An 11,087-nucleotide genomic window follows, 5' to 3' on the forward strand; every position below is an offset into this window, starting at 1 on the left:
TAAGCCATCTGTTATTTTGTGATTGATTGGGCGATGATATATTTTCAGCCCCCCCTCTAGTATGCATTCGCCCCAATTTTAACGTGATTTGACGTCAGAAAGCGTTAAAGTTGCCCCATGTTCGCGATAAAGGGGGCGAATGCATACTGCAGAGGGGGTGAAATATCAACGTATGGAAATGGGTGCAACTCAACCCCAATCCGAACGCGACCTGACCCGACTTCCAACCCCACGAGGTTCAACCCAACCCAAGGAACCATTTTTTCCCAACTCGACCCGACCCAAGTTCATCCCGCAAACCCGACTTTTAAGCTTAGTAAAAGAAATGATTAAAAATGCCAGGTTTCACTCGGGTCGGGTTGCCCAATCCCTCAACCTGAACCCAACTCTTTTCCAAGTGGAACCTAACCCGAGTTGCACCCCTAGTTCCAAGAGGTTGCCCAATCCCTCAATCTGGTTGTGAGGATTGTTTTTTTTTTTTTTCATAATAAATAGTTGGTCTCAGTGGCTCCATGTGATTAGGGTTTCCCCCAAAAAAATCATATTCATAGGATGATCCTAATTCTCCTATCTATAGATAGACTGAAGAGACCATATAATAGATTGAAGAGTTCAGATCATCGCGTGGAGATGACTATTGCGTGGAAAGTCTATTTATATCGGGGCGACAGATGAACGTTTTGGATCTTCAAACAAGGTTAGCCCCAATGGATTTTCTAATAAATTTACGTAATATGGTGCTGTGTGCGTAAAAAGTTCACATATATATTTTTTTAAAGAATGCCACTTGGTTCCACTTTGTTCGAAGGTAAAAAAAGGTAGGACATCGTTAAAAATCTATACATATATGAAGGTTAGGATCATCCTATCGGGACAAGTTTTGGGTACAACCTATTTTCGTTGGGCCTAACATTTGAATGGTTTAGATATTTGAAAAAGGCGGACTCCACTCTATTTTTTTAAAATAAAAAAAAAAAATATATATATATATATATATATATATATATAGAGAGAGAGAGAGAGAGGAAAAGGAGTGTGCGCTCAACCGCACGAAGCCTCCATGCGGTTGAAGAGAGAGAGTGATTCCTATTGGTTGTGGTAGTGGGCCCAACCTGAAAAAAGCGAAGAGAAAACGTGCGTTATCGAGGGTGCGTCACGCACGCTACCCTCGAGAGGAAATCCTAATCGTTTGGAAGTCTCTCCCTTTCTCTTTCACAAGTCACAACAGAGGCAAGGAGAAAATTCTCCGCCCAAATCTCCGTTCATCTCCGCCCCCTTCGTCCCAAATTTCAGCTCCCTTGGGTGCAAAACGACGCTCCCCTCCGGCCCTCTGCAAAACCCTTCTCCGGCCGCCTCCTAAGGTTAGTTTCTTCTAACTTTTCTCTTTTTTTTGCTGAAAATGAGAAGCAAATCATGTATGGAGAGGGTTTCGTATTTTTTTTTCCGCATTATAAGAGGGTTTCTTCTGGTTTTGAGTAGTGTTCCATCTGCATTTTTTTTTCTCAGTTCGAGAGGGTTTTCAGGAGAGTTTCATTACTCTGAAGAAAAAAAGAGAAGATGGCCTCTATTTTCTTGTCATAATCTTAATCAAACAGGTAAATGAAAAAAAAATCTGGAACCAACCCACCTTTCATGGATTGGTAATGGTTTATGTAGGCTTTAGATGGAAAGGCCTCAACATGCCCTTTTTGCACTTCACACGATTTGGCAAACATAGGCAATTTAAGGGTCCCAACTAGGGTCCCCTCTTCTGTTTGATGAAATGCCTCTGTTATCAGACAAGGTTTGTGAATTGTCTATTAAAAAAAAAGCTTTATGGCGTGTAGTTTGGGGGGAAATGCTTCTGCATTTTGGCTTAGTAGGCTGTTTGATGTAATTGGAGTTATGCAACTAGGGTCCCAACTAGGCTCCCCTCCCCTCTTCTGTTTGATGTAATTGGAGTTATACAATTTATGGCTTAGTAGGCTGTTTCCATAGAAAAAAATTGATTATTAGGAGCAGTCCTTTTTCTTTCTGTTTCCTGTTATGGATTTTAATTTTATGAGGTTTGTAAGGTTCTGTGTTCGAGAACTAATATGACATTGTTGAGCTTGTGTTTCAGAATGGCTCCCTAATGATTATATGCCCTTTTAGATCTATATGATTTGACTGAGAGTTGGCTTCTAACCCCGTTCCAATTGCCATGTATCATTTTTACCAACATCATCTTGCTTTCTAGATGAAGGTGCCATTTCTCTCCGCCCATTGTCACTATTTTTAGAAGCTGAAGAAAAAAAGAACATAAACCAAAACTCAGGAAAAAAATCATTTAGAAGAAAGTTTAAATCATGAGTCCTTGGATTATGGGTGTTTTTCTCACCACCCATTGTCATTTAAAAAAGTTTACATCATTTACAATAAAGTTTATATCATCATTTAAAAAAAATCATTTAGAAGGTGCCATTTCTCACTGCCCATTGTCACTAACTCGGTGTTTTTTGTTTTTGCAGACCCACTATCGATCCTTCATTTGGTGCGATCAATACCGGTTGTACTTGCATTTGCTGCCTGCTAGGCTTCATTCTGATTATGGCAGCTGTGATTCTTTGGTTTTTGAAGCTGTAATATCGGATGGTAGGCATTGCTAGGATGTTATTTTGCATCTTGACATCACTATGTAGTATTTGTGATGTGTGGTATTTTAGAAACAAACTATTTTAATTGTTATTGGCTATAGAAGACGGGGATATGTAATGTTCTTTTGATAGAACTTGTGCTGCCTTTTCAATTGTTATTGTCAATATGCTATGTACCAAGTAATTATGAGCGTGGCCTTGCTCTCAGATCATTGACATTGAATGCATAGTCTATATGATGTTTAGAATTTGCAAGTAGCAATGTCATATGAAGAGATTGTTCTCCAACTGCACCACTGCAATTGTCAATCCGAAAACTTTCGCAGATCACTTTTGTAAGAGAGAACAGCATCTCAGATGAATTCTAATTCATCTGCCCAACATAAATGCACAAGGCAGCCCCATCATAAACAACAGTGCAGGAATTTTGAAGGTCATTTGGGTGGTAAGAGCATACATGAGAGAATTAATTTATGGAGTTTTTGAACTCGGTAGTTGAACTAGCTGTTCTACTTGTACCTTTGGACGCCCATAATTTTCTTTGGAGAAATATGGATAAACATCTTATAACAACTATTATTTTTAAACTTTTCTAAATTGGGTGGAAGGGATCGGGATTGTTGGACCAATTCATCAATGGTAGCTGGATGAAAATGAATTGGTCCACAGTCAATGGGGGCACCCTTTTTTTTTATTCACGTCAAATCATGTTATAAGGGGGTGTGCATGTAATGCAGGGGGGGTGAAAATATCATCTCCCTATTTTTTAATGGTACTCAACGGGAACACTCAATGGAATCGTAGGGTGTTGAATCATATGCTGTATATTATGATCCGTTCCTCTTCTTTTATGGTCCCGAAGAAAACCTCTTTTCTGTATGGAGGATGAGCGTTTTTCACTCTTGAATCACTCTCAATCGCTCTTGGATTTCTTGCATTTTTCATCTCTTGCATTTTTCGTTGTTTGTTTGGGTGTTGGCTTGACCATCTATACCAGTGTACTTAATGTCAGCCCTTGAATAAAGTTTATGTCTGTTAATTATCAGAACCACTGGCCATTTTTAGGAAATGGCTTTCAAAGTCTTCCCTTAGTCTTTCGGGACCAAAATGAATGACACCAATCAAAGATTAAATGATAGAAAGACCACTAGGCAGGAAATCTCTTCATGCCCGGCTTCAATTTTTTGAAGGTTCTAACGTTTGCTGTATCAAACAAGGTGTGGCTGTTCAAGAGAGCTTACACCATTAAGAATGTTCAATTAATGAAGCCGTTTTACATTTGCTTAAAGACATGTTTAAGTATTTACTATACGGACAACACTATAGGATGATCCAAACCGTCCATACGATAAAACTTTTGAACAATCTTGGATCTATTTGCTTAGAAAGCACATGGTGTTCTCATACCATCCATGTATTTTCAACAAGAAAAATAATAAAACAAAAATACAAACCTGTACTAAGCCATTGATGATTGATCACCATGTGGGCTATGTCCACTAAAACACAATCCGAAGTAAATTTACAGCCAATACACATGTCCAGTAAAATGAAAAGAACACCAAACATAAGAACCATATCTAAGTAGAAGACGAAGTTGACCTAGCACAAGTTGTTGACGCTAGTGAATATCCGTGAGCGCTGGTCTCCTCTTTCCCATTTTGTACGCACCCACTACTGCCATGTAAATAGGCATGAAGGACAACATCTGCCTCCTGCGTAGTCCCATATGATTGATAACAAGCTCCACTGAACTTGTTGACCTGAAGATGGCAATCCTGCCAATTTTCAAATACACCAACTTGCCTTCCCTTGAAAACAACGTAGAACTTTTGTTTTGCCATTCACCTGCAGGAACGCAAATTCAAACAATAGCTATATGGATAAAAAGGAAACAAATGCGATATGTGGAAGACCTAGAAAAGATAAACAGAAAGCCCAATTAAAGACTAATCAAGCTAATAAGTAGTGGACCTATAACAATTATTGCTATGACAAAGAAGAACATTTTAAAAAAATCCAACCATTAAACTAATATCAGCAACAGGGGGGAGGGGTGGTATCTCATACCATAAAGAAGCGTACAACAACAGTAGTACAACAGCAAGAGTCTAACTCTCTTCATCTTACTCATTTCCATCTTGGGTATCGGCATTTTGCTGCTCATTTGCAGCCACCTATTAGCAAGCACAGTGTTAGAGATTTAAATCAATAAGAAAAAAATGGAGCATAATAAATTGACAAGAACAATAATAACGTTTCCAAACCTTAGTCCTCTTTTGACAGCTTGTTCTGTAATGTCCATATCCCCCACATTTTGAGCACTGGCGTTGCTGTTTTTGTGCTTGAGTGGCCTCTATGCCAGATACATGACGCGTTGCACGCTTTGGCTTGCCCTCCGTCCTTACAACTTCAGGGTCGCGAATTGTAAACCCAAGTATTTGATTGGAATCAAAGTTTGACAGAGGTATTTGACTGGGATCAATGTTTGACTGGGGTATTTCACTAGGACCAATGTTTGACTGCACTTGGCTACCAACTGTTACCAAGTCACTCTGCAGAGAGACAATCTCCTTCTCCTTCTTTTCAACTTCTATAGCAAGCTCTGTACAGAAATCAGTCATCTTCTTGAAGAGAATCTCGTCATTACCAACTTTTTCAATCAGTTGCTGTCATGTTGACATTAGACACCACCTCTTCAGTCCATTCACGCCACTAGTATCTCCTTGGGTTACAGATGTTGTGCCCCCAGCTCGATACCTTGCATCAATTGACCACATCTTTAATAAATAGCGTTTGGGGATAGTAGGTACTTGCTTTCTATCCATAACGTGAAGGATATGTCTGTATAATATTCCTTCCCTCTCAAACTTAACACATTGACATGTCGCAGTTACATCGTTGGAACTGTCAAACAGAACCCTAATGTATTTCTTCTTGTCATCTGTCCTGATTCCTGTATTGTATTCCACAACATTGCCGTTCTTTCCTAACTTGTCTTTCCATAAGGCAAAATTACCCATCATCTCATCTTGGAATATGGTGAACATCTTCTTTGTATAGAATTCCCCAGCCTTTCGTTCCAATGGGCTAGTTGTGTTCATTTTGGCAATTGTATTTTTAGACTTAAAATCTTCTTCCAATTCGGCTTTACGCCCCTCAACCAGTGCCTTGTCGTATTGACCCAAGAATTCAACTAAGGAGGTGTTCTGGTTAACATAACCATCAAAGAAGGAATTTATGCTTTCACTCCGTTGACTAGATGTCATTCCTACTGTGAATGTGTCTCTCCAATAGGTGAGAACCCAATGCTCGCGGATATCCCACATTTTTCCTAACTAATGACTTTCACCAATGTCATATGTCATATTTATCAGCCAGAGATTTCCATTCTGTCTCAGAATCCTCTATTTCCCTCCTGTAAAACCAGTGATTGTAATCCTTGTAGAAATCAGTGTCGACATCTCTCATGTCCGCAACATGCTCAAGGAGATGCTTCTTTATGTGCCACGAACAAAACCGATGCCTGGTATGTGGAAATACTTTTCGAATTGCATTTCGCATAGACGCGTCCATATCAGTTATTATAGCACATGGAGCTTTACGAAACATACACGTGAGCCACTACTCAAATAACCAGGTGAAAGTCTCCTCTGTCTCGTCGGCAAGAAGTGCACATCCAAAAAGAGTCGACTGCCTGTGATGGTTAACCCCAGTGAACGGTGCAAACGGTATTTTAAACCTGTTCGTTTTATAAGTCACATCAAATATGATCACATCACTAAACGTAAGGTATGCTTCTCTCGCCCCAGAATCAGCCCAGAACATCGAACGCAAAGTCCCATTCGCGTCTAACTCCAACTCAAAATAGAAGTTCGGGTCTTCAGACTTTCTCTTTTGGAAATGGTTCGCCACTATCACCGCTTCTTTACCCATATTGTTCTCCCTAACTGCTCTCAAATGGGCAATAACTTGATTTGTTGAGACCACGGGAGCATTGGAAGTAGAGTTAATGGCATTCTTTATCTGAGCAGGCTTGAAATTGCTTCCACTGAGTTGTTCAATCAAATTCTTACAGCCTTTGTTTTTACGGAACTGACTATGTGAACGATGCATTTGCATTTTAAGTGGTGAAGTAAGGTCATGAGAATGGATGTCGTCAAAAGTTGTAACTTTCCACTCTTTATCTCTCAATTTGATGATCATCCTTGATTTACAATTCATTCTGGCAAGGCGACGCTCCCTCAAGTCCTTAACATCATCCCTCTTCTCCTTTTCCTTTTTCTCTCCCTCTTTATTACATACAAACGTTGTCGATATCACCGTCTTTGTTAAATTTGATATGGTAGTACTAGATTTTCGTAGTCCAAAACCAGCAGCATACGCATAAGCATTGTAGAACTCATATGCAGCTTCCCAAGTTTGAAAAACCTGGTCCTCAAACGGCATATTCACAATACTATCCTCACCGACAACCTTGTTGGGAGTAGTAACTGTATGACTACAACCCTCATCTCCGTCTTTACCATCAGTAGCCTCCCATTGTAGATCATCATAATTGAGATTCACCCCATCATTAATGTCAATTATATTCCCATCCCATACTAAATTATCATCGCTGAGATTAAACCCATTGTCACACTCAATTAAACCATTTGCATGTACTTTGTCAATAGATGGGTCCATTTTTTATACCTAAAAATGCAACATATACATGGCTCATCAGCATAATAAGAAATGGTAAAATATTACAGATATTTTCTACCGTGTGTCTTAAAGTAGAGTAGGGTTGCAGGGGTACATTGAAAGTAGGGTTGCAGGGGTGCATTCAGGTGTAGGGTCAGGGTTGGGTACCCCATGCGCAGTGTCGAATCTATTGGATTATCCAACAGACCGTCTTACGTGAGAATTCCCGAGGGTATTTTGCATTCAACGAGTACGCTCAGCAAGTTAACAACCCATTACATAAACAGAATAAATGAACAATCCGTAAAAACACTGATTCATAATCATATTAATAGAACATTGTAATTAACCATTACATATAACTAATAACCTTCAACCAAAATACATCATCAAATAGACAACAATGATCAATTACGCCCTCGCACCGCGGATGCTACGACAATGATCACTTGACTCACCAGTCCCGAGCCATTCCAAAAAATAGTCTCTAACCTCTCCTTGGGTGGGCGCGTTTTCTGCTACAAGGGTGACAATGGATCGCCGATTCCAATCTCGAGCAATCGCATTCACTCTCCTCGTGTTCAGGGGTTGAAGACGAAAGGAGTCGGCCACCGTAACATCCATCGTAGCTATGTGATATTGGGCTCCACAGTACTGTCGTAGGATCCGCTGAGGGAGGTAAAAGGAAGTGCTCTTGAAACCCATTATACGAATGCAGTTATGACCAAAAGTCGCAAGGACTGCAGAGGGAATCGACGACCATGGAAGAGTCCATTCAATATCTGTACTTTTGCGACCCTGAAGCCATATAGCCCAACTGAAGGGGTCATCGAATGAAACCAACACCTCCCTAGTATTAAAACTCCTCATCCAGGGGCTCGGTCTCGACACTGGTGGTGGACCCAGAATTCGTAGTCTATCCACTAACCAGACCTAAATAAAGCAAAAGTCAGGAATAATTACCCATAATCAAGCACATCATACAAACATTGTTTTATAAATAATATGATACTTACATAAAGAACAATGGAACTTCCCAGGAAGTCTGATTGTGGAAACAACCAAGCAGTATCTAAGCTATCAAAAAGTTCGGCCAAGACAGTAGGTGCTAGATTTGCACCTTTACGAACTTGATCAACCAAGTCTATAAAATATAAAGGGATCAAGTCTGATGACTTTGATCGACCTGGAAAGAGAAAAAACGAATATAAACGAATATACACATAGTGTTAAGGCATTTTGACTGCAACGACGATACTCCTGATCCAGATGTCTATTAGCTGAAAAGGTTTCCACTGGTTTAGGAATGAAGATACTACTCGAATCACGATAGTGACTTAAAGACTTCTTTGGCACACCAATCAAATGACTCAGTGCCTTGTCATAGCCGTCCTTCAAAGTAGGCTTGAACATGGGACCATCGTGGAAAATGCAAAGCATCGTGCAAATATCTTCATGAGTCGGACAAAGCTCTTGCATTCCAAAATGAAACACATGGACGTTACGATCCCAAACACTTACTGCAGCCCGAATCAAACCCCAATCAACACGAACAGAGGCAATATTGCGTAAGTTCTGTATGCCTACTATGCCAAGATTAATGAATTCGACATTTTCCAACCCATCGATCCATCTCAACAAACTATTGTTCGAGACTTGCGCCATCCCACTCAAATAATACTATATAGAGAGAGTTAAAAATTAGGGGAAATGATATCATCAGTTACCACTATCATAAATAGAGAGAGCAAAATACAGAACAAGAAATAGCATATTGACTACATCAAATTGATAATGGAATGATAAAAAACAGCCATAGGTTGCATTCAAGTAACCAGATCATGATAGCCAAAGCAAATTAAAGGGCAAATGAGAAGAAAAGGAAGAGAGAGAGAGAGAGAGAGAGAGAGAGAGAGAGAGAGAGAGAGAGAGAGAGAGAGAGGTTATACTACATCTTCTTCATGCAATTTCCAGTTTACACCTAACGGATATCATAACTAATATTTTCCAATCACTCAACAAGACTACCTTGTTCAAACCTCAGTCCCAAATTGTGGCATTAAGTAGAACAACATTAACAAGAAATCATCCAAAACTTAAAACCGTTAAAAAAATAAGAGAAAAACAGAAAGAACAAAAAAGGAGAAACAGAGAAAATCGAAAAAATCTGCACCATTGACGATTTTTGCAGAAAAAAGAGAGGAATTTCAACAAATAGAAAAAGAGAAACAAAGAACAAAAACCACTTTAAACCCTAAATATTTGCAACTTTTTTGCAGCAAAATTGAAAAAAACTGCACTATTGAGGATTTTTGCAGCAAAAAGAAGAAGAGGAATTTAAAGAAAGAAGAAAAGAGAAACAAAGAACAAGACCCTAATTTTTGCAAGAACAAAAAATTAGGGTTTCCTTCTTAAACTAATAACAGAAACCCTAATTTTTTTTGCAAAACCCAAAAATTTCGTCCGACGGATCGTGGAAGTTGGCGGATGGTGGAAGAGGCCGAAAGCTTCGTGCAGAAACCCTAATTTTTTGAACAAAACCCAAAATTCCAGCACCATTTATGTCGATCTAAACCCCAAATCTGCATCATTCATGATTTTTTCGCAAAAAAAAAATGAGAAAAAGAGAAATAAGTGGGTTTTGCACTAACCTTTGACTCTCCGTGGAGATTTTTCGTCCCACGGATCGTGGATGTTGGCGGATGGTGGAAGAGGCCGAAAGCTTCGTGCAGAAACCCTAAATTTTTGAACAAAACCCAAAATTTCAGCACCAAATCAACATCATTCATGATCTTTGGGCAAAAAAAAAGAGAAAAAGAGAAATAAGTGAAGAACGCACTAACCTTTGTCAAGCTTTTTCGTTCAGTTGATCGTGGAAGTTGGCGGCTGCTGTGGAACCCTCTTCTTTACAGGTTATGACAAGAAAATAGAGGCCATCTTCGCTTTTTTTCTTCGGAGTAATGAAACCCTCCTCAAAACCCTCTTGAACTGAAAAAAAAAATGCAGATGGAACACTACTCAAAACCAGAAGAAACCCTCTTATAATGCGGAAAAAAAATAATACGAAACCCTCTCCACACATGATTTGCTTCTCATTTTCAGCAAAAAAAAGAGAAAAAAAGAGAAAAGTTAGAAGAAACTAACCTTAGGAGGCGGCCGAAGAAGGATTATGCAGAGGGCCGGAGGGGAGCGTCGTTTTGCACCCAAGGGACCTGAAATTTGGAATCACTCTCTCTCTTCAACCGCATGGAGGCTTCGTGCGGTTGAGCGCACACTCCTTTTCCTCTCTCTCTCTCTCTCTATATATATATATATATATATTTTTTTTTTTTTAAAAATAAAAATAAAATAAAATAGAGTGGAGTCCGCCTTTTTCAAATATCTAAACCATTCAAATGTTAGGCCCAACGAAAATAGGTTGTACCCAAAACTTGTCCCGATAGGATGATCCTAACCTTCATATATGTATAGATTTTTAACGATGTCCTACCTTTTTTTACCTTCGAACAAAGTGGAACCAAGTGGCATTCTTTAAAAAAATATATATGTGAACTTTTTACGCACACAGCACCATATTACGTAAATTTATTAGAAAATCCATTGGGGCTAACCTTGTTTGAAGATCCAAAACGTTCATCTGTCGCCCCGATATAAATAGACTTTCCCCGCAATAGTCATCTCCACGGGATGATCTGAACTCTTCAATCTATTATATGGTCTCTTCAGTCTATCTATAGATAGGAGAATTAGGATCATCCTATGAATATGATTTTTTTGGGGGAAACC

General features: G+C 39.3%; 2 protein-coding genes across 2 annotated transcripts; both read right to left on the reverse strand.

Moving 5' to 3' along the window:
* Window positions 1-5,287: 5,287 nt before the first annotated feature.
* On the reverse strand, window positions 5,288-5,944 carry LOC143878731 (protein FAR1-RELATED SEQUENCE 5-like). The gene has a single exon (XM_077380976.1). It carries the CDS (start codon window positions 5,942-5,944, stop codon window positions 5,288-5,290), a length of 657 nt encoding a protein of 218 aa, XP_077237091.1.
* Window positions 5,945-5,972: 28 nt separating this feature from the next.
* On the reverse strand, window positions 5,973-7,301 carry LOC143878733 (protein FAR1-RELATED SEQUENCE 5-like). Its single transcript, XM_077380977.1, has 2 exons — window positions 6,253-7,301; window positions 5,973-6,141 (listed from the first exon to the last, which is right to left on the reverse strand). The coding sequence occupies exons 1-2, from the start codon at window positions 7,299-7,301 to the stop codon at window positions 5,973-5,975; spliced, it is 1,218 nt and encodes a 405-aa protein (XP_077237092.1).
* Between the last annotated feature and the right edge of the window lie 3,786 nt (window positions 7,302-11,087).

This window comes from Tasmannia lanceolata, unplaced genomic scaffold (genome assembly GCF_043159265.1).
Source record: "Tasmannia lanceolata isolate RefF3 unplaced genomic scaffold, GAP_Taslan_0.1 ptg000006l, whole genome shotgun sequence".
Lineage (NCBI taxonomy): Eukaryota > Viridiplantae > Streptophyta > Magnoliopsida > Canellales > Winteraceae > Tasmannia > Tasmannia lanceolata.